The sequence below is a fragment of the Prunus persica genome, chromosome G1, assembly GCF_000346465.2.
Source record: "Prunus persica cultivar Lovell chromosome G1, Prunus_persica_NCBIv2, whole genome shotgun sequence".
NCBI classification, from domain to species: domain Eukaryota; kingdom Viridiplantae; phylum Streptophyta; class Magnoliopsida; order Rosales; family Rosaceae; genus Prunus; species Prunus persica.
In genome coordinates this window covers 14,002,798-14,026,180 of record NC_034009.1, presented here as the reverse complement: position 1 = coordinate 14,026,180, position 23,383 = coordinate 14,002,798, and the positions used below count along the sequence as shown (strand labels likewise).

Here is a 23,383-nt window from a genome sequence, read left to right as displayed (position 1 = left end):
GGAAGACAATTGAGAGTTTAGAAAGAAACAAAAAAATTGAAATTATGGATCAAGTCATGAGACTAAAGGCCTGATACCATGTAAAACAATAGTATGCTCAAGAGAAGAGTGGTGAGCTTTGCATACCATCAACATAATGGTGCAGCTGTAATTATATTGATATTTCAAGGTTAATAGTTACAAACGATTACATGAAAATCCATTTACATGGGAATCAATCTATACATTTGAAAATAAAAAAGATAATCATATCACAAAACAATTAAATTAAGTCTAGGCAAGCTAGGACTTCTCATCCAAAACAGATAAAGACTTTGAATTCAAACTTGCATAGAATGTTTGTCTAACAGAACCACCCCACAATAGGGCCCATTGGACTCACCCGTGTGGTCTAAACTCCAGGAAGACTAATACAGCAACCCATCGCCATAGTCCCTCACTTAAGGGCCAGTTTGATATTGTTGTGCTGTGAAAATAATCGTTGTGAGATAAAGCAGTTTGGTGTTTGGTAAATTTTTTGTTAAAAGTGTTGTTGGTATTGATTTTACGCATAATCATAAAATGATTGCCACATAATCATTAAACTCAGCACCTCTTTGAAACTGATTCCTGCATAATCAGAAAATGAAAGCACCTCATTAGTTACTTTCCCTTATAGTTTTCTTTCACAACAATTTTTAACAATAAGTGATTTTCTCACAGTTTACCAACGGGTTGGGCTTCTCAAAATTTTAAAAAAATCACTTATCACCCCAAATAAGCAATGTCAAACAGGCACTAAATCTTGGTTTGATCCCGTGCAGAATCAAACTGACAACCTATAGAGCAAATACAAATGCAAGTGCTACCCAAGGTTGGGTTAAATACTAAAATTTGAAAACAAAATACTAAGGGCCCGTCTGGTAATGTTTTCAGAGAGCATTTTCAGAGAATGTTTTCATAGAATGAAAACAAGAAAATGGAAACGCATTTTCAGAGAACAAAAACGCATCTGGTAGCTTAGTTGAAAACTGTTTTCAGAGAACAAAAACAGTAAAAACAGGTGTGGCAGTAATATGTGAAAATGACAAAAACAGTGAAGATATATGTAACTTTAATTAAAATGCATTATTATTTTTTAATACAACATTATGTAATCAATATGTGAGTTTAAAAAAAAAGTATGTATATTATTTTTAAAAAATATTTTTTAAGCATCTTAAAGAATATCATTTAAAAAATAGAAAAAAAATAGAAAAAAATTCTATAGTATAAAACTAAAATTATCTTTTAAAAAAAAATTGAAACCTCAACCTGACCTTCGCTTTCACTCTCTGTAAACCCACCCCAATTCTATCATTCCTCTCTCTCTCTCTCTCTCTCTCTCTCTCCCCAATTGAAGAACCAGGCCAACCCCCTTCTTTTCCACTTTCTCTTCATGCGGCTGCACCCTCTCTCTATCTCTCTCTCACTGCAACCTCACCTTCCAATAGCTTCCTAGCTCCCTTTCCTTTTCTTGGATTGAAAATTGGTTCGGCAATTAGTTGTTCAATAATGGTGGTTCAATTCAATTGCGTAAAGATTTTGTTCAGTTCGATTGAGTGGCGGTGACAATCTAGTTGGATGGGGCAGTGGTGATTTTGATTGGGGTGATGTTGGTGGTTCAAGCTCTGCGTGTGATTCTATGTTGGCAGTGTTTGACTGTGGTTTTGGTCTGATGGGGAGAAAAGCAACGTGTTTTCAGTGTTGTTTGCTGTGAGAATGAAAACAGCTTTTTTCTGTTTTCTACAAGTAAACATGAAATTGTTTTTGTTTTCATAAAATATTCTTTGTGTTTTCTGTTTTTGCCCATCGAACAGGTTTTCTGTCTATTTTTATTCTCTTAAAATGAAAAGGCTTAAATGTTAAAATGGTCCTTGTGTTTTATCTCATAGGCCAATTTAGTCCCCGTGTTATCAATTTGGCCAATTTGGTCCTTGTGTTTGTATATGTTAGTCAATGTGGTCCATTCCTTTAAAAATATAAAATTAATTTTTTAAAAAATGTAATTGATGATAAAATTTTTAATTCAAATTGAAAATGGAATATATTCCTTTTAAATTTCACCTTCCCCAATTCGCGCACACACCTCAACCACCTCCCAAACCCAGCCACCATCACCACCACCACTCCAACCCCAAAACCATAGCCACCCTCACCACCATTCCAACCCCACCTAAACTACAACAACTCTCTCTCTCTCTCTCTCTCTCTCTGACAAATCATGAAGATCATCATAGCCAGTCACCGTAAGCTTGACGGCTCTACCGCCAATTGATCATCCTGGCTGTAGCAAAAGTCGATGACATCCAGACCCATGGATCGGAGAGGAGAGAGAGATGAAGGGTAGAGTATGAGAAAATCTTAAACAGAAGATAGAAGAAAATTTGCAGCAAGAAAAGAGTAAGCATCAATTCTACTAAGAACCCTTCTTTTTTTTTTTCCTACGAGAATCGAGACCATTGGAGGTTGAGGTTGTGTGAGTTTTAATCATTTTAGCATTATTATTATTTGAGTTTAAATCTTTACAATTAATTACAAAATTTTAAATTAATTTTAAATGTTCTTTTTTAAGGTTTTAACATAATTTTGACTAAAAGGATCAAATTTGTTAACAGATACAAACACAGGTACTAAATTGGCCAAATTAATAACACAAGGACTAAATTGGCCGATAAGATAAAACACAGGGACCATTTCAACATTTAAGCCAAATGAAAATGGGCTCTCAAAACATAAACAAACGGGGCCTAAGATGCAGTTAAACTGAAATAATTTTTTTTCTTCTGAGTTATATTGAAATTAAGCCTTACTATTTGAAAAAAAAAATTTGAAGAAATTAACCCCTACTAAAAAATTTTCTTAAATAAATATACTTTATTAAAGAATAAAGAATGACCGAAAAAAAAAAGAAAAAAAGAAAAGAAAAATAACAATCCAAAACCCCTTCTTGAATAAACCCTCGTGTTTCCCTTCACTCGCTCTTCAAGCCTGCTCACTCATCGAGTTTTTCTGTTCTGTGAATTGATTTTCTGGAGAAAATGAACTTGGGGAACTCCAAAAACGCAAAAATTTCCTCACCACCCAAACACAATCCCCTCGAACTCAGCCTCCAACAAGCCTTCACCAACATCCAAAATCATTGCTCTGGTTTCCTGCACCACCTCTCTCACTTTCCTGTCTTCAACCCCAACCCCTCTTCCCTCAAAACCCAACTCGAGTCCACCTTCGCCAACCTCCAAAACCAAGCAAAGCATGCATTCAATACTGGGTTGTCAAGCTCTGTTCCCAAACATTCTTCTGGGAAAACCCCAGTTTGGGCCCGAATTGCGGTAAATAACAAAACCCAGACCACCAATTCTCCTGGTAATGGGTCAAAAGCCGCCATGTCTACCGAGGCAATCGAAGAGCGGCTTGCTGGAGTGCCTGTTTATGCTCTCAGTAATGCCGCTGAGGAATTCGTGTTGGTTTCGGGTGCTTCAAGTGGAAAGTCTCTTGGATTGTTTTGTTTCAAGAAAGAGGATGCAGAGGCACTTCTTGAGCATATCAGAATTATGGACCCCGGAATGCGAAGCGGGTCTAAAGTGGTGGCCGTGGCTTTAAATAAGGTGGGAATGTGAATAACTTGAAGAGATTTTGTTTATTTATTTTGGCACCCTTTGCTTGTGAATGGGAAAGCTTAAGGATTGGTGGAGATTAATGGGTTTTGGTTTGCAGGTTTTTCAGCTCAAGGTTGATGGGGTAGCCTTCAGGTTGATTCCTGAGTATTCTCAAGTCAAGAACGCGCTTAAGGTCCGTAAGTTGTTGGCATTGGAACAATAATTATATAGACTTGTTATTTTTCGGAATTGAATTTTTTCAAGACACTGAAAGCGAAGTTTTGCTTATGTGAACATAACCATAACAAATTCGTCCAGGAACACCAAGAAAAAAATAAGTGTAGTCTGCTACCCAATGATTTATCTATATCACATTTGACTCGATACAGGATAGGCCAGGATGCCTTAACAGTGTTAGTTTCTTAACAGGCTGTCACGGAACTGTATGTATTTGAACTTCAGCATTCTCATCCTTTTCAAAATACAGGTTTAGAAACCAAGCACTGTGTTAGTGTATCCCAACAGATAACGTGATTAACATACACTTGTTAATCGGCTTCAGTTTATTAGTAGGGTGTGACTGGCATTGGTTTTGAGAAATTTGCCAAAAAAGTTGGGATTCAAACTTGGTTTCTTAAAGAAATAAGCTCAATACTTTTATGGTATTGGTTTCTTAAAGAAATAAGCTCAATACTTTTATGGTACTCTTTTTCAGCCAGAAAATGATGTCTCTCTCTCTTACCCTCCTCCCCTTCCCCCTTGTGGCCCCCACGCAGTCCCCCTTCCTCCTCGTCCTCTGAGCGCACAGAGTCTGTGGACTGTGTATGATGTCTTACTTATTCATCGCTTGTCATATGCAAGTTTTATATTAACAATGATTATTTTGTGTTCCCTTTTTGTAGGAGAAGGAAAAGGTTGGAACTTCTGATGATGATGGCTTTCCCGGGGTGCCAGTTTTCCAGGTTCTTCTCTTGGATTTTCTCAATTTGAATTAGTCATATACTGCAGAGTTGTGAGGCCTGCAGTTTTCTCCCACGTTGTTCCCTTTTTGTAGGAGATTCATCTGTGTGTCTAAACTAATTTGATCACACATTCTCCACGTGAGAATATAAGAAATCCAATTATGATTTTACATGCATTAAAGTGCTCAACTTTTCTCAATAAGATGACAGTTGACTACTGGTCTCTTTTAAAGTTTTTTAACAAAAAAAGTGCATACAGAAAGGTCGCTGAATGCTAGCTTATGTCATAACCTATTGTTTCTTCATCATGGTGGTTAATGTAGCTGCTGCTTCTCTGTAATTCTAGTTTTATTCACTTCAGGATTTTTGTACATAAGGCCTCATGTGATGATAGCTCTTAGGATTTCATAGATTCTGTCCTAGGCAGTCAGAATAAATTAGTTTTCCAAATGAGTCATAAGGTTATAAGTTTTAGAGATTTTGTTTGCAAGGGTGGTTCTGGAACAAAATTCCTTAGCATCAATTTATATTTACTAATTATATTGGGAGTAGAAATTTCTAGGAGTTCTAAGAGTTTGAGATGTCTTTCTTGGGTTTGAAGTCAGTTATTGAATTACTAGTTACATTATAAACCTCGTCTTAAACAGTCTATAAATAAGATCAATTGTAGCCAACCGTTTGTGGTTTTTGAAAATGAAATATCAAGCAGTTTGAGTTTAGGCATGTGTGTTCACAACCATATAATCACTTTGCCACCATGCAGTTTAAAAGATATCACTTGTTGCAGTGTAATTTTATCCGTCATTCATTTTGTATGAACCCAAATGAAACTGAGCATGTAGTGACCATGTTTAAAATAAATGCCCAATAATGAATGAAAAGCCTTAAAGCATGATAATTTCAACCTAAAATCAACTTAAGAACCAGATTGTAGTGTCGCAATATCCAGTTGAAGCATCCAATGAAATTTTTTGTTGTACTATCAGTCTCATTCTGGTTTAATCTAGGGGAATATGCAGATTGACATCAAACTAATTTCAGGTAAGTTGATATTGTAAAAGAGTAGAGTTTGTGAGAAATCATTTGTTGTTGGGGGGTGAAATAGGAGAAGTGTTGAGGTTGAGGTGGTTTTGCAAAGAGCTTTGAAAGTTTGGTTTCTTAGGTTTAGTATCATTTGGGTGTGTTTTGAAGTTTGGCTGAGAAAATAACAAAACCGGTCAGAGACAAGATAAAAATGCATATTCAGTTTCTCCTTTTTCATTGCCCAAGAGCCGGATAGACTGTGTTATCTCTCTCCTTTGGATCTTGCAGAGAGTGTAATAAGGTTTTCTACTTGCAAGAATTGGTTTGTTCTCAATCAAAAGAGCAGTCCTTTTTGTTTATCCTTTTCATTGGCCAAAAGATTCCTACTTTTGGGTCTTGGAGAATTTGGTTTAAATTTTTTGAAAATTTTGTTTCTTTTCATTAGAGGGAACTAAAGTTGAAAATGTAGAAAACAATGTACATTCCTTTGGATACATGGAAGTATAAGAAAAATAAAGAGAAAGCATCAGGTATTAGCTCTTAAGTTTCTTCTGTGGACCATACTAGGAGAAGGTTTGTCATTCAATTCTTATTATTGTCCACAATAGACACCTAGCTGCATTAGTTTTTGTGGCAGCTTATGTCATTTCTGCTCCAGTCAACCTGGCTTGCTGGAGTTTTGTCTGGCTTAAAGATTTTTTGGACATTTCTTTCATTACAAACTTCTTGCATAAATTTCCCATACTAATTGTGGAACTGTTTAAACATTTTGTTAGTCAAGGAGCTTGATTCTTAGAAGCCAAAGCAAGAGCTATCGTCCAGTGTTTTTCAGGAAGGTTAGTTAAAATATTAACCTTGCGATATGCATTATTCTAGCCTGTCTTGGCATGCAAATTGCAATATTGCTTATCCTTGCTAATCTTCTAGGAGGACTTGGAAAGTTCACTATCAAGAGCTTCTCGCGAGCAGAATCAATTAAATCCTGCCTTCAGACCTGGGGATGTTCAGGTATGGGTTTCGAGGATTGTTAGACTATGCAGCAGAAAATTTCTCTCTGTTTACTTATTTTGATTTTATACTGTAGGTTGCTGTTCTTGAAGAAGTAATAAAGGGGATGAAGGTAGGCACTTTTTTTTTCTAAAAAAAATTATTTATTGTTAATAAATTATTGACCTAAAGATTTTTCCACAAGGATGGAAGAACAACATTGTACAATTCCATTGCTTATTTCTCGATTATTGTAAACTTTCATTTGGTTTCCTCTATCTTCTAGGCAATTACTGAGTGTCAGTTTTGACTTGTATAGCCAAAGTAACAATGAAATATTGCAGGAAGGTTCTACATCAACGTGGGACGATGTTGTTTTCATCCCTCCTGGATTTGATATCTCTACTGATCCTACCAAGCAATAGGATAATGCAAAGAGCAGGCAATGGCGTTTTCGACAAGAATATTAGTCTAATGCAAAACTTACATATGATGAATTTACTCTAGTAGGGATTCGATTTTGTGATTGTAGCTGTGGTATGTAATGCACTGACCTTACCAGCAATTTCAAATATTCTGTTCTCTCGGTCCTGCAACATGATTTTAAATTTGGAAAATGCTAGGGAGACCAACTTTATATACCAACTTGTGTACCAACTCTCTAATAGAGTGTGGGACCCATTGTATTGGTGGGCTCCACCTCTATTAGAGAGTTGGTACACAAGTTGGTATATAAAGTTGGTCTCCCTAGCATCGCCCTTTTAATTTTCATGTCTATTTTCTTTATGAGAGCTTGTTCATTTTTGCTTCTACAGCGGAAATCCTCTTCGGCAGTTTTCAAGCCCATTTGTGTAGTCAGGCATATGAGTATTGGAGGGCCCAAATCCTACTTGAGGATAAAGTTATATATTAGTTCTTTTTTTAACACATGGTATCTTCTTATTGGCTATCACCATTTACTATTATGTTTCATTCCACACATTCATACGAACCATTTAATGCAAAAAATTAAAATCTATAAGCCATTCCAATTTGATGTTATATGTCTATCTTCAAGGTTAAGAAGTTTCTCAACTACAAAGGACCCACTATTATAGTGGTTTGAAGCAATTGCTCTTACAGGCTAAGTCTTGAATTTGAGTGTGTGAGTTTAATATATTATGGGCCCTCTCAATAGGAAAGCTCTTAAAAAATAAAAATGAAGTTTCTCAACTATTATTTAATTGACAGTACAAAATTGTCTACTTAATTTATTTTAATTTCTTTTGAAAGGAAGTAGCCAAACCGAATCGACTTGGTTTGGTCGTGTTCACTCGTTTTGATGTAGTTCCTGTTGTTGTAGGGTAAAGTTCCCCATTGACTTCGAAACTATTGGTGGTCAACAAGTCAACTTTCTTTGTGTGTGAGTGTGCCACCATTAACGATTAAAACTTTAACAAACTATGAAATAAAATAACTTGTGCCATAAACTACTGACTTTGAAAAAATGATTGTGAATTTGGGTGAGGAATATCTCCCAAGTAAGTTCTTTTCTTGCCTAAGACAGGTGAGGACTTTATAATTTTCCACAATAAAACTAGCAAGTCTAGCCAGAATAAGTGTTGAAAAATAAAATAAAATAGTTCAAAATGAAACTGTTTATTACACAATTAAACAAAAGAAAGACTGCCAAGTCCAGAAGGACAACAAAACATTGTACTTCGATTTTTGCTTGGATTGTTGTCTGTGATTCATGTTGGATTAGATATTTCTTTGCTGGAATGGCACGTCAACACCTTCAACTAATGAGGATCAGCTGGAAATTGATACCAATGTTGAGATTAGCAGAGCTTTAATCAATTTTAGCCATGGAGAGGCTTGTCGAATAGGCAGAATCTAAAATTTCTTCAGTCTGGATTGAAAAATGGAAGTGACTTGATTGACGACTGTTGATCTAGAATTGCACTTCAGTACCTGTTTTGCTTAGTTGTGGATCACCTGAGAGCTATTATGGTGATTTTGAGACATCAAGGCATCTCTGTAAATTTGTTGAGGTTTTCATATTATGAAAACCCTGAATTCTGCTTGATTTGCCTGTGCTGAACCAAATTTATAAAGAGAGAAATCTCATCTCCTTTATGAACTGCCTCTTTGAGCTGAGCTGAAGTCAGAAGTCTGAGTTCTGCCTACCTTACTTTTTTGTATCCCCCTGTTCCTCGGATACAATTTGATCCTTCTACGGCTAAAATTTTGTTTTAGGAGCTGGATGGCTTTTCAAACCAAATGGCTTGATTGTTTTAGGGTCTGAAAACTTTTGAGATCATATGATCTTGCATGATTTTGTCAGCATGACTGAGAGTTTAGTTTTGATTGGATTTTTTGCTGTCATCTATCATGTTCACATCCTTCTATATTTATAGGAAATTTGCATGAGTGATTATTCCTTAATATCTAGAGGACATATTGTTAGGAGGATTCTCTGATCCAACGAAAAAAAAAGGTAGTGGTTAATCTGATAAGAAAAGCCCCCATCAAGAGTCAGTTCTCATGATGATCAGTTTTGACATTCTAACAACCAACTCTCTTATTTCTTGTCTATCTCTTGTAAACCCAACTTGCACTGACGAAAAACCTTCACGAGAAATAGGAAGGAAGCTTGGCCCTCTTTTTTGGCATTCAATAGTTATGGGGAGTGGTTTTCCGATTTAACCTTTCTATCAACTCCCCAGCACGTCCTATGCTCCTTCTTTTGTAGATGTCTTGTTGCTGGGATCACGTGGGCATCATAGAGAGAAAGATCCTCCCCCTTATTTGCTGATTTGAACTTTGAATTTAGTGATCAACGGTGGTGATCAAACTTTGAGCCCTTGAGAAAAAAAATCTAGAAGCTGGGTATTAATCAAACTAATTAAATTTGGTTTCTTTCAGATTAAATTACCATAAATGGCAATTAACCCTTAACCTGCGAAAAATATTTTTGCAATTAGTTTGAAATGGTCTGGGCCTCAAAACATCCTGGGCTGATTTCCAACTTTGGTAAAATAAGACCCAAACCTTTGTCATTGATAATGCCTACTATTCAGATGGGCTGACGTGCGGAAATTAGGCCCGAACAGGTCATGCTCTAGTTTGAGGCCTATCTGAACTGTGATATGGTAAGCAACATGTAGTTTGTTGCCTTGTAGGGTGTTGGATTTGTCGTTTACTAGGGTGAAGCTGATAGATCTCATGCCCACCAAAACAACAGAAAAAAGAAGAAATAAATCTCAGTTCCCTTTGAGACTCGAACTAGGGTTCTGTCATCTCTTCAAGAATTAAACCCAAATTTGAGATTCGATCCCAAACCAACCGGCATGTCTTACTTTCCCTCCAATTCCCAAATCGAAACCCAAAACGCAGCGTCGCGTTTCCAGGCCGCTGTGCTCGTCGATTCTCCCTCCTTCCCCAACGCCATTGCTTGGTCGGACGAGAACCTCATCGCCGTTGCTTCCGGCCACCTCGTAACCATTCTGGTACTCTATTCTTCACTGCTTTCACTTCACTTGCCTTCACTTTTAAATTTTTTTTTTGCCTTTTAAATTTTTTTTTGTTGTTGCCTTTTTTCTGTTGTTGTTGTTGTTGTAATTTCACAACATAAACAATTTGGTTTCATTATTGATATGCTACGCTTCCCTGTTTGAGTGTTTTCCTGAATTCTCAGAACCCGGCTAAACTGCCATTTGGACCGAGAGGCCTCATAACCATCCAAAAAAGGCAACCCTTTTCAATTGGTTTCATTGATAGACAAGGTACATGCACCATAGTTTGGTATATCTCAATTATGATATCATAATTTGTGATTGGGTTATTTTGGAATATCATAATTTGATATTTTCAAATAAAATATCTATTTCCATTTCCATTGTTAACAATCTGAATCTCAAGTTTTCAACCACAGTGTAACTGGGTTGTTATTGGAATATTATCTTCTTTTTTCTAAAAAAATCTTTTCTATTTTTGCAGATTTATTATCTGGTTGCATGCTGCCCACCGTTTTATCACGGGATGAACCTTGTGTCCGATCGATTTCATGGTCCCCAGTTGGGCTTGCTCCAAATGCAGGCTGCTTGCTGGCTGTATGCACCAGGCAAGGATTCGTCAAGCTCTACCGTCCGCCATTTTGTGATTTTTGTGCTGAATGGATAGAGGTATATAATATCCACAGTTTAAAGCACTGGTTGATGTTGTAAAAATGCAGTAATTAATATTACTAAACTGATTATGCTTATTGCTTAGGTTGAGGATATATCGACCAAGCTTTATGATTATCTTGTGAGTATTAATTTCGGGGAGGTACCAGCTTTTTCATTGAAGCCGTGCTATGGAAATGTAAGTCCTCTCATCTATCAAGTGGCAGTTCACTTGATTTATGCCCTGAGCCCTGACTGACAGTCTTTCTGACTCTACTCATATTAGGAGCATGAAATAGAGCTTGAGATTGATTCTGACCCGTTGAAAGAAAAGAATTCAAATCAGAATGTCCGTGCTTCAAAATCTAAAGTAAAATCTTTCAGGAAGATGCCAGAAAATTGCACAGTCCCTTCTATAACTGCGGATCAATATGCTTCTCGCAGTGCAATGCTATCATCACTTGTAGTTTCCTGGTCACCGATTCTGCAGTCAGTACCCAAAATCTCTTCAGTTCCTCAAGATGGTGCAGCAATCTCTTTACTTGCAGTTGGAGGGAAGTCTGGGGAAGTTTCATTATGGAGAATGCCTGTGCCAGAGTGCTATTCTGTTGATCAAAGCAGGGTTCTGGCTTCTGTGGTGCTCATTGGGATCTTTCAGGCACACAATTCATGGATCACAGCAATTAGTTGGGCTTTGCTTGATTATGATTCTTCAAGTCCTCAAGTTTTGTTGGCTACAGCGAGTTCTGATGGGAGGTGAGTTAGGTATGCGGGCATCATAATAAGTTTCATTCTTGTAGCTCTTATATGAAATTTTCTCTGTCTATCTAGAGAAGAGTGTTTTCTGTAATACAGAAACAAGGTTCTTTGAATGGTGTTAAGCAAAATACTACTTGCCTTTATAGTGTCATTTTTTATCAAGTTGATTTTGTTTCAACATACTAGCAGTAGTTCTCCTGCGTGACTTATATGCAAAAATTGTGTCCAGGATTGATCTGATATCTGATGGGTACACATAAAAGTTAATTTATTTATTTTTATCTGTTCAAGATTAGATTGTGGGCTTCTTGTTTTGTGTTTTGTTATTTTGTTTTCTATGTTTTTCTGTACTCATTTTGCACCTCCTTATCTTTTCAGTGTGAGGATCTGGCTGGCATATAATGAAATATTACTGAACTCATCAGAACCCACTCACACTTCCTTTTCCCTATTAAAGGAGGTGGATCTTTATTTTTCTTGTCTTTTTTAATCACTTTGCGTGTTATTTTATTATATTATTAAATGTGCTTTTATTTTTGAACTTCTAAATAGGTTGCAACTGTGGATTTTGTCCCAGTTTCAGTACTTTCAGTCATTGTGCCTGCTAAGTCTCCGCACAAAATGCACTTAGCAGTAGGAAAAGGATCTGGCTCTTTTGAATTGTGGATATGTGATATCTCTAGCAAAAAAATTGACAAAATTGGCCCATATGACGCCCATAACCAGGCCGTAAGTCTCTTTTTATTTGTCAAAATCTTATATTATATACTGCTGGCTATTCATGCGTCCGGGACCTGACCAGGTTACAGGATTAGCTTGGGCGTTTGATGGGAAATGTTTGCACAGCTGCAGCCAGGTATGTAAGTATTTGGACTTTCAGTTGAACATATCATATACATTATTCAGTTGGCAACAATACTTTTAAAATGATACTAGGATAATGTTGTACGCTGTTGGATTTTAAGTGGAAGTTCCCTCCGTGAAGTATCTATTCCTTCAAATACTCCTCGTCTGAGAAGCTCAACTGATGTACATTCTTACCCTATAAGTCTCCTTAGTTAATGTTTCTATTTTCTACTATAATGTTTTCCTTCTAGTGTAACATAATTTTAAAATCTTGTTGCAGTTTCCAGATGGATTTGTTTCTTGCTTCGGTCTGGCAGTGTCCCCTGGAAATCTTGTGATTGCTTGGGTCTGATATTTTCTTTCACTCAATACATCTCTTACTCATTTTTGTTTCTAATACACCTCATGCTCATTACTGGTGCTATTCATGTTCTTTTTCCAATATCCATTAATACTTTGTAGTTATTCTAATATGGATACAGACGTCAACTAAAATATCTGTAATTGAAAATGGCAGGTTCGTAATCCTGATGTGGATAAATTAAATCCAATGTATGAGGGAAGGTGAGATAGCTTTTATGCAAACTAGATTGCTTTATAAGATCCATGATTAGCGGCCTGCATAAATTTTAACAGTGGTTAAACATTTTATATAGTAGTGAACTGAACCCTAAAGATGGAATGAAAAGGATAAGGAAAATATTAAAAAAAAAAAAACCAAAGCACCTGACCAAATTGGTTATAAATGGAGGGGAGGAAGAAAATATAAAAACAGAACCCAATAGCTTTCATAGAAACATAATGGAGGAAATGAAAAGAGATAAAAATGTGAGTTTTATTTTTATTTTTATTATTTTTATATTATTTTTTTCCACATATGAGAATTAATCAGACTGCAAGAACCAAAGAAGCACAAAAAGAATGCATATCCAACGTTAACTGTACAAGTCATAGTCATTGCAGGAAGAAGAAGAATGCATAAAAGAATGTTATGCAATTTCCTGTAGAAAAAAACAAAAGCAACCAAATATAAAGTTGCATTATTGATTTTTATTTTTTTATTATTTTATTTTGCGTCTATAATTCTTGATCAATTTACATGTTGGGTAACGCTCTCAGGACTCAAAAGGCCATTGTTGAGTTTTTTTGGATCGGTGGGCAGCAAGTCGATGTCTTGTCAAACAATTCCCCTGATTTTGACACTGAAGCTACTCCTGAGAAGGAATTGGTTTATTGGGAGTCTAACTTTCTATGGTCTTTAAAGCAGTATGAAACTCAAGAGAAGCCTCTTGTTGTTTGGGATATTGTAACAGCATTTTTGGCGTTTAACCATTCTAAATCAGAGTACGTAGAACACGTACTGATTAAGTGGCTCTCTATTTCTTATGTGGGATCTCATGTGGGACTTCCTGCTGAAGAGGTTTTGTTGTGTGTCTCCCGAAGTTTCTCAAAATTCACTTCTCGCCAACTACACCTCCTCAATATAATCTGCAGACGCATAATGCTATCGGAGATGAAGGCTGATGAAATAAACAGTAAACTGCTGAACTTGGAAGGAGTACACGGTGCTGAAGAAGAGCAGCTGTCTTTGTGGATTAATCTGCTTTTGGCCAGTGAAAGAGAACTCCGTGAGAGGCTTGTGGGATTTACATTTTCTGCATTTATAAGTCTGATGCCTGCTTCAGCTGCAAATTCTCCATCTGGAAATTGGTTTCCTGTTGGACTAGCGCAAATGGAGCAGTGGGTTGAGCTTAATCATGATCATGTGCAGGATCAGCTAAAGGTTCTTGCATCCGAAGTTGGAAAGCAAGAGGGGAGGTACACCCTGATTTTTTATCCTTTGTCATGCATAACTTTTACCTGCTTTAGTGATATGATTAGACTCCTGTTGCTTTAGTCGTCGAGGACCATGCGTTGTTCTGTCTCGCCATTTTGACATAAAAAATAACTGCATGAAATATACTTCTCTGAGGCTTGGTGTAGAGAAAATTACGTGTTTATTTGTTCTGCGTAGAGAAGTCAACCTTGGAGCGGGACCCTAAAAAAAACAAAGCGGAGTCCCTACTTAATCTGACTCTTAAAAGACTCTGTACTTCATTTAATGTTAAACGTCTCTGGCTGTTGAAGTTGGCTGCTGGAATTCAACAGTTTGTGTATGTTCATTAGCCTTTGGCTATATGTTACAATTACCTTTTCAGGTAATTGTGTAATATTCCTCGTGATGTGCCAGCATCAGCTCGTAATGGGTTGGTAGTTAAGGTCATTAGGAGGTTGTTGGGTTGTTAATTCTTGGTTTGCAAATGGCGGGAATAGTCTGATGATTGTATAAATAAACATATGGGTTAACTGTTTTATTAGTCCCTGAATTTAGACCCGATTTGCATTTGAGTACCTCAATTTCCAAAATGGTTCCCGTGGTCCTTTAACTTTAGTTTCGTTAAGACAAATGGTCCTACCGTCAATTTTGTTAACTTTTCTGTTAAGTGCAGGCGCAAAATAGTATTTTTGTATCAAAATTGATTAAAATATGAATAAAAAATTTAAAAAAACAAAAAAATTAAAGTTAAACTCTCTCCCTCCCCCTCTATCCCGATTTCTACTCTCCCAAAACTTGATTTTTTTTTTTTTTTTGTTGTTGGTTTTTTATTTGATTTTCTTTTATTGTTATTTTAAAGAGATGATTTTTTTGGTTTTAATATAAAAATACCCTTTTGCCCCCGTATTTAACAGAAAAAGTTAACAAAATTGACGGTAGGACCATTTGTCCAAACGAAACTAAAGTTAAAGGACCACGGGAACCATTTTGGAAATTGAGGTACTCAAATGCAAATCAGGTCAAATTTTAGGGACTAATAAAATCATTAACCCATAAACATATTGTAATAGAAGTGAAGCAATCAACAAAAAGGTTCCAAAAGTATTAGGGTTCCCATGGGAAGAGTTTTCTTTACAACATAGAACTCCATTTTAGTTTGAGTAACCTGCGTGATCGTTGCAAATTATTTGTAAAATTAGGACTTAGAATGCTGGTACAAATGACATAATGGGAGTTTTACTGGAAACCTTGCATGCTGCACTTATATACATACATACGAGGGGTTAAAAAACATGCTTATTCTGACACTCGTTCTAAATTTTGCATGAAATACAAAAAGGTTTACCCTACTACTGTGGCTGACAATAAATAATTTAAGAAATTCTTAAATTCAAATAAATGTGAGTTTTGTTGTTGTTTCAACATGGATGTCTCTTTTGCCCTCTTTGGTTTGCCTGCTTTTATAATTGACAATGCTATGTTCCTGTAGCTTTTGACCTTTATCTTGCCTTGTCATTGGGTAAAGTGGCTTTTAGATTTTCAACTTTGTCTTTTCGCTTTAATTGATACATACTTATATCAATATGGCTATGTATTCCTCCTCAAACAACAGGCTCCAGTCCAGTAAATACTTGGCAGCGGAGAAGTGCAGCTATTGTTCTGCATCAGTTCCATTTGAATCTCCCGAAGTTGCCTTCTGTCGAGGCAAGGGACACAAACTAGTTAGGTGTGCCATTTCTATGGTGGTTTGTCCTACTACTCCTACATGGTTTTGCATATGTTGTCGTAGACAAGCTTTCAAACTGGCATCAGAGACTCTCTTTGCAATCCCTGGTTATCCTTTTAATTTCAAATCTTTGTCCACATCATCATCTTTGCTAGAAGTATCCTTAAAACCATTGTGCCCCTTCTGTGGGATACTGCTGCAGAGACTACAACCAGACTTTCTACTTTCTGCATCACCCACTTAGGTAAATGATTTCCGTCCACGGTCGATTTTCGGTCAGGCGCTTGGAAGAAGGTAGATTGTACTAGCAGGTTCCTTCAACCAAAAGGAAAAATGTATATAGTTTAGTATGCTAGGTGTAATTGTATACAATGTATATTTATTTATTTATTTTGTTTGTAATAAAATTATGTATATGCTGTTCTTCATTAAAAAAAAAAAAAAAAGTATCTTGTGATGGCAACCCACTAACCATACTGGAATGTAATGTTGTTTTTGAGAATTTAGATGTATTTGACAAATTGTAGAGTCAAATTCAAGTGAAAGTCTTGTCTTTGATCATGGCGGTTGCTGAGTTATGAAAGCATTCAGGAGAGATATATATTGATTAATTTACGCATTTGGGGAAAAAGAAACTAGTATTTGGAAATGTATCTTCTATTTTCAAATTTATTTATTTATCTGAAAACCTGTGTGGTAATAAATTTTAGAAGCTATTTTTGTTTCCTGTCAAAATTCTTTTCCTTGAAGAAGCATTGACAACTTTGAAAACTTGGAAAGTGATATTTAAGCATTTTGACATGGGGCTGGCTTCACAGATTCTTGTTTTAAAACAACAACCAATTCTGGTTTTAAAATGTTCTCAGTATTTTTGAAAATGAAAAACATTTAAAATCCATTTCCGTTCATAGACGTAATTTCTCAAAAACTTACATCTATGATAAGTGGTGGGGAAAAACCCTTAATTCAAAAGAACATAAAACAACTATTTAATTTCTAGGTCCAACTACATTTTACACCATCAAAGTTTGGCCTCGTTATCAAAATGGGCACGAAGTTTCAATTTTCTCGCAACACAAACACCTCAGCGCCACAGTGGGCAACATATTGGCAACTGAATTAGTCAAAATTAATCTAATTTCTAGGAGTGAGATTCGACCTTGAGTGTAATTTATGAAAGTAGGATTCCAACTTGAGTATAAGGAGGCGCCCTCACTGTCGTAGCGGTGCAAGTTAGAGCTAACGAATGTTTTAAAGTAGGCAGCATCTTTTAACGCTCTCTTCCCTTCCCGTTGAAGCTACACTAGCTAGAAAGAGCTTTCATTCAAGCAGAAAAAGAAAAGGCAACCACCAGAGGTTCCTCAGCTCCATTTGTCGGCACATCAGGTACTGTGAGTTCTTCCAGATTGTCTTTGTTTTCTGGGTTTCATTTTTATTTTATTTTTCTATGGTGCATCTTATTCTGGGTATTTCATTTTGGGAGCCCTTTTTTCTGATAAGAATGGTGGGTTTGGATTCATGGCTTTGTTTTCTCATGGTGGGTTGAAGCTTTCTTATGAAAATTCTGACTTAGAATGCGTTTCTTTTTCTTCATTGTTGTTGGATTTAACAAAAGTAAAAAATTGTTGGGTAAATGAGTCTCCATTTTCACTCTCATTATATGGTGGATTTGGTACATGTTGAATGTTTAATAAAGATGAACCTTCATTTCAGAGTATGCAGTGATTCTGTTGCAGCAAACATACATGGCTGTACCTGTAGCCATGGAGAAAACCAACACTGAGAAAGAAGAACATGATAATAAACCCTACATTCTGCAATTGCCAGACCACATAACAGTGCATATCTTCTGCAAAGTCCCAATCAAAACCCTAATCCAATGTCAGTGTGTGTGCAAGTCTTGGCGCCACTCGCTCTCAGACCCCCACTTTACCAAAGACCTATTTTCACGAACACCCCCTTCCTTTTTGTTCCATGGCTTAAGCGGTGGCCCCATAAACCCCAAATCAGAGGGCTATTTATTGGTTGACCTCAATAAGATCTCAAGCCCCAACGATTTCACACTCAAGCTGTATAAAGATCCTAATGTCCGGAACCTTCGTGTGGGAGTTTTGGGTTCTTGCAATGGTTTGCTCTGCATATATGAATTGAACCGCCGCTGTTTTTACATTTCCAACCCCATAACTAGTGAGTCTTTAGCTCTTCCAACACTATCATTGTCTCCCCTTACTATCGCCTATTGTGAGCGTGAGAGAATTGATAATCCATATTATTGTGGATTTGGGTATAGTCCCATCAGCAATTCATATAAAGTTGTTCTGTATCTGTCTTCAAGCGGTAAATCTCATGAATATGAAGTATTGGTTTTGACTGTTGGGTCCAGGATTTGGAGAAGCATTGGAAATGTTTCTGTGTTCCCTTCCTCTCGGTTTCAACCGTATGGGGTTTATGTTAATGGATTTCTTCATTGGGTTGGTCAGTATGGGAATAGTTCTACTTTGATATGTGCCTTTGATGTTGAAAGCGAGTGTTTCCAGCAGTTATCACTACCGCCTTATGATTTGGATTTACAGCTACCGGCTAATTGTTTAGATTTCCTAGACACTCAATTTACCCTTGGAGTCTTGAATGGTTCCCTCTCTGTAACTGTTCGATCTTGCTCAAGAAGTAATATCACTGTTTGGCTGATGAAGGATTATGGCATTCATGAGTCTTGGACCAAAGAGCTTGAAATTAGCAGCGACGTACTTGGTTCTCCATCTTTTTCCCGAGTATTGAAGTTTACAGAGGATGGGCAAGTCTTGCTTTTAAATGGGTCTCACTTGCAGGCTTATACTCCTGGAACAAGGAGTGTTGTGACCATTGAGGTTGATGGAATACCATCTTTGGTTGATGAATGCGTCCATATTCCAAGCTTTGTTTCACTTAGAGGTGTCATCACTGGTTAGGGGTCGAAGGGATACCGTCATTGGTTGATGAATGTGTCCATATTTCAAGCTTTGTTTCACTCAGAGGTGTCATTGCCGGTTAGAGCTCGAAGGGATACCATCATTGGTTGATGAATGTGTCCATATTTCAAGCTTTGTTTCAATTAGAGGTGTCATCGCTGGTTAGAGCTTGAAGGGATACCATCATTGGTTGATGTATGTGTCCATATTTCAAGCTTTGTTTCAGTCAGAGCTGTCATTGCAGGTTAGAGCGCAAAGGTAACATATGTCAATGCTACTTGGGGAATTGTTCTTTCTTGCCATGTGCAATTTTAACTTCAAAGTCTTTTCATTGCTGATAGGTTGCTCAATTACTATAATTATGTTTACTTTTCCAATTAGTTGAAGATAATCCTTGGTGTTAATTTGTCTCCATTTGATTTAGATTTATTCATTTTTCTTAAATATTTTAATTTATTCATTTTTCTTACATATTTTAATTTCAAAGATGAGGTAAGCCCCTTCTTAAACTCATGTTTCTAGAGGAGGCTTCAAGTTGATTACGATAAACCCCTTCTAGTTTCTACTTTTGTGAAGTTAACTAGCTTCCCAAATTTGTTAAAAAATCACTTTTCCTCTAACGGGTAATGGTCAATCGGACAAAAATAATTGTTTTTCTGTTACTATGTTATTCGGTATTGCAGTGTTTCATTTCTCTGCAGTAAGTATAACTGTTAACTAGAATAAATGAATTTACATTACTGGTAAACTAGAGCTAATATTGCAATTCAATCTCGTTGTGTAATCGGTTTTGGCCTCAATCCTAGCTCGACTTGCAGATGGTTTATGAACTCCTATTTGAATGCACCATTGTTTCGGGCTATTGAGTGTTTGATTTCTGGTCAACTTGTGCAGAGTTTTCCATGTTTTGGGGGCTAAGACTTCGATTATTTTCCTATTACGAACTCCATTTTTCTTCTTTCCTTTGCCCTCTTTGGAACTCTATGCACTTAACTATGCTTTGTCATAGTAAAATCCTGACAGATATGGCCTTAATTTGTAGTAAGGGCATTCACATTGATTCAGTGTGTTTGACATCAAAAATCTTCCAATCTTCTTTTATGGCCTGAAAAATCTTCTAAAATCTTCTCTTCGGAAAAGATGAGTGTATGTGTTGGAGGTTATCTCAAGTATCGAGAGGCCTGATGATAATTGAGTTGTGATCTTTTCTGTGTTTAGGTACATTAGATGGTCTTTTCTATGCTAGGATGTGATGTTAGGTTAGGCCTAGAATTACTCTGAGCAAGATATCTGGGGCGTTGGGGGATGGTATACTTTTCTTTTAACTGGTGAAATGAATACATTATAGCATGGTCTTACTTGGTTCTGTTATAGAGTTGGGAAAATTATCGTCTCCAAAATCAGTAAAATTTGGGTGAGCGGCCATGGTTCCAAAGCCAGCACCCCCTCGTATCTTCTTCATTTGTGAAGTGGAAACGATAATGATTATTGTCTGCCTTGCAAATCACCAACCCTCTTGCGAAACACCCAAGTCATTGTAAAACTCTCCTTGTGAAAAGGATGATCAGCAGCCAAATTCTTGAATGTGGCAAAATCTCCAATAATCCATGGCTGTTCTGCGTGATTAAGTGTTAAAGATTTGGTTGAGGAAGACAGTTATTATTATTATTTTTTGGATCAATAGAAAATTTCATAAACCTTCAATTGAAGGCACAAACAGCCAGTACAGCATTATGTGATAGGAGGGCATAAAAACCCTCATTAAAAACTTGCCATTAAAAACCCCCAAAGGAGGAAAATCCAGTCAAGGAAAAAGAGTGCCACAATGCCGCCGTCGTGAACTAAACACAAAAACCTAGCCCAATTCCATATCTTTGTCAAGACTCGACTCTAGCCAAGGCGGAGCGATATCTTCCTAAACAAAAGTAGTACCTTATGTTAATCCAAACTGTGCCAAAGCGTGCGCCACTCCATTACTAGACCTGGGTTGACAGACAATTTCTGTTACCTCCAAGTTCACCATGAGTCTTCGGATATCCTCTACCACATTCCCAACATTGCTCCACCATTCGTTCCATCCCTTAAGCATGCTCACAACTTCTTGAGAATCATATGTAACAAAATGACTGAAGCCTTTGGCCCGCATTAGGAGGAGCCCCTCCCTTATGGCCGTTAGCTCAGTTCCGACCGCATCCAAACCCATTGGTCCTCTAGCGGCAAAACCACAAAGAAAAAGGCCATTATAATCCTGGATGCTACCCCCCCAGCCTCGTGTCGGCCCTCCTTTCCTATGGCGCCATCACAATTGAGCACAAGGGTGTGATTAGGTGGGCGAATCCACCGGACCAGGCGGGGGGGAAACAATGGGTTTTGATCTCTCCATACAAGCTTTATATTGCGCAAGCCACTCCATGGTACGTTCCACCAAATCCACAACCCCAGCAGAAGTTCTCCCCTACAAAAAATCATTTTGCATTTGCCATATTTTCCAAGCACAACATGCAAAGCGGTCCAGGTCGTCATGTGAAAGCTCCTTTAAAGCCAACTCAAAAAGGTCATGTGAAAGCTCCTTTAAAGCCAACTCAAAGACGTCCGCAAAAGACCCTCCATGAGCCTGAATACGTGATGCAGGATGCATAGGACCTAAATTGTTTAGTTTCCTAATTTATTTGTTAGTTTCCTATATTCTTTAGTTTTCCAAATCCTAGTAGGATTTCTAAGTTTCCTATTTTATTAGGAATAGGATTTCTGTTTTAGCTGGGGATTTTAATCCTATTGTCTCTAGGTTCTAGTTTCCTATTTTATTAGGAATAGGATTTCTGTTTTAGCTGGGGATTTTAATCCTATTGTCTCTAGGTTTTAGTTTGCTATAAATACCCCTATGTAGTTATTTAAAATTCAGATTTGAATATTGATTAAACCTTCTCTTAACTCTCTGATTTCTGCCTGCCTTCTATCTTTCTTTCCTTCAGCTTCTCTTATTCTTTTCTGTCCTATTGCTCTGAGTGTTAAAACTAACACACCCAGGGCTGTGCTACATCAATTGGTATTTAGAGCCTCTTGCTCCGCCGCTGTTACTCTGCTTCGTTGCCTCTACTCGTCGTCATGGCTCCCAACATCACCGTTGCCAATTTGGCGGACCAATTTCAGGAATTCAAGGCGAAAATTTCTACAGATGTCACCACTTTGGAAACTCAGTTCACCAAATTGATGGCTGCTCAAAAGACTGAATTGTCGTCCATGTCCACAGATATTGCCAAATTACAAGCTTTCGTGACGCTGCTCGTCAACCACCTCTCAACCGTGACTCTTGAACCCTCATCCACATCTGCTGTTCTCTCTAGTTCGTGCACACCTTCTCTCCAGGCTGGTCTCCTTCCCAATCCTTCTAAGGATTCCAAGTTTCAAGGCCACCTGGGCCTTCCATCATTTTCGGCGGGGACATCTCTGGTTCACTGTGAACCAAATTTTTCTGCAGGATCTGCACCTAAACCCCATTATACCCAACATACGATAGTTTCTCCTCTCGTGGATGCCACTATCCCAACCCGACCCCACGAACATCACGTCGTCCACCGAAACTTGGATTTTGAGATCGCCCGTCATGCCAAGCCTACTGCCCCTGACTTCGATGGTCGCGGGGATCCTACTCTCTTTGTTGATTGGATCTCGGCTATGGAAGATTATTTTGAATGGTACGACATGTCCGATGCACAACGGATCCGGTTCGCCAAACTCAAACTCGTAGGAGCCGCAAAACAGTACTGGAAGGCTACTGAGCATCATCTCCAACGACTGGGACAAACCCCTGTGATTTTATGGGATGAGATGAAATTGAAACTTCGGGAACAATACCTTCCATCTTTTTATCGTCACCAATTGTTAGATCAATTATGGACTCTTTCCCAGGGTACTTCAACAGTCCAAGACTATTATTTTCGCTTTGTGGAGCACAAATTGCGTTCTGCCGTACAAGAAGAGTTGGCAGTCACAGTTTCTCGTTTTATTCATGGCCTTCGGATTGATATCAAACGTGAGGTGAGTAGGTCACGTCCGGATGTATTAGAAGATGCCTATTGCCAAGCCTTGGAAGCTGAGACCTATCTACGACCACAACGTCGTTACCCAGGATATCCTGGTCAGCCTACGACCACCAACCAAGCCCGCACTACCACTCCGGGTCTGAAGATTGAATTTTCTGGACCATCTAATCCTACTGCGCCACCTACCAAAGGGCCGATCGTCTCTAATAATTCCTACATTGAATGTTTCCATTGCCATGCTAAAGGACATATTGCCTCTCGTTGTCCACAACGCACATTAACTATCAGCGCTAGCACAGATGACCATTGTGATGTAGAGATTGTGGATCCTCTTGAGGGTGTGTATGACCCAGAAATTGACGATTGTTTTGATGATGACATACTCCATCAGGTTTCTGTTATGCGTTGTATCTATTCTGCACTCGCATTGCTTGATTCCTGGAAACGCACTAGTATTTTCCATACCTACGTTCCATGCAATAACCAAACATGTAAACTGGTTATTGAT

At 37.6% G+C, this 23,383-nt stretch overlaps 3 protein-coding genes across 5 annotated transcripts; all 3 read left to right on the top strand.

Annotated features, from left to right (window-relative positions):
* Nucleotides 2,886-7,516, top strand: LOC18787837 (protein TIC 22-like, chloroplastic). Of its 3 annotated transcripts, XR_002269897.1 has the most exons (8): nucleotides 2,886-3,626; nucleotides 3,736-3,810; nucleotides 4,520-4,579; nucleotides 6,379-6,438; nucleotides 6,530-6,610; nucleotides 6,687-6,722; nucleotides 6,934-7,126; nucleotides 7,405-7,516. XR_002269897.1 is itself a non-coding variant. In XM_007221237.2 (7 exons), exons 1-7 carry the CDS (start codon nucleotides 3,060-3,062, stop codon nucleotides 7,012-7,014), a joined length of 960 nt encoding a protein of 319 aa, XP_007221299.2. In that variant the 5' UTR covers nucleotides 2,886-3,059; the 3' UTR covers nucleotides 7,015-7,185. The 3 variants fall into 3 exon arrangements, 2 of the variants coding, with proteins under 2 accessions (XP_007221299.2, XP_020411274.1); XM_007221237.2 differs by lacking the exon at nucleotides 7,405-7,516 and having other exon boundaries at nucleotides 6,934-7,185; XM_020555685.1 differs by lacking the exon at nucleotides 7,405-7,516 and having other exon boundaries at nucleotides 6,909-6,984.
* LOC18787818 lies at nucleotides 9,786-16,429 on the top strand. Its single transcript, XM_007221239.2, has 13 exons — nucleotides 9,786-10,080; nucleotides 10,269-10,356; nucleotides 10,571-10,755; nucleotides 10,844-10,936; nucleotides 11,024-11,493; nucleotides 11,875-11,956; nucleotides 12,049-12,225; nucleotides 12,299-12,352; nucleotides 12,433-12,525; nucleotides 12,623-12,688; nucleotides 12,860-12,906; nucleotides 13,462-14,160; nucleotides 15,771-16,429. The coding sequence occupies exons 1-13, from the start codon at nucleotides 9,922-9,924 to the stop codon at nucleotides 16,126-16,128; spliced, it is 2,571 nt and encodes an 856-aa protein (XP_007221301.1). The 5' UTR covers nucleotides 9,786-9,921; the 3' UTR covers nucleotides 16,129-16,429.
* Nucleotides 16,902-19,276, top strand: LOC18787831 (F-box protein At3g07870). Its single transcript, XM_020559153.1, has 2 exons — nucleotides 16,902-17,270; nucleotides 17,598-19,276. Exon 2 carries the CDS (start codon nucleotides 17,630-17,632, stop codon nucleotides 18,830-18,832), a length of 1,203 nt encoding a protein of 400 aa, XP_020414742.1. The 5' UTR covers nucleotides 16,902-17,270; nucleotides 17,598-17,629; the 3' UTR covers nucleotides 18,833-19,276.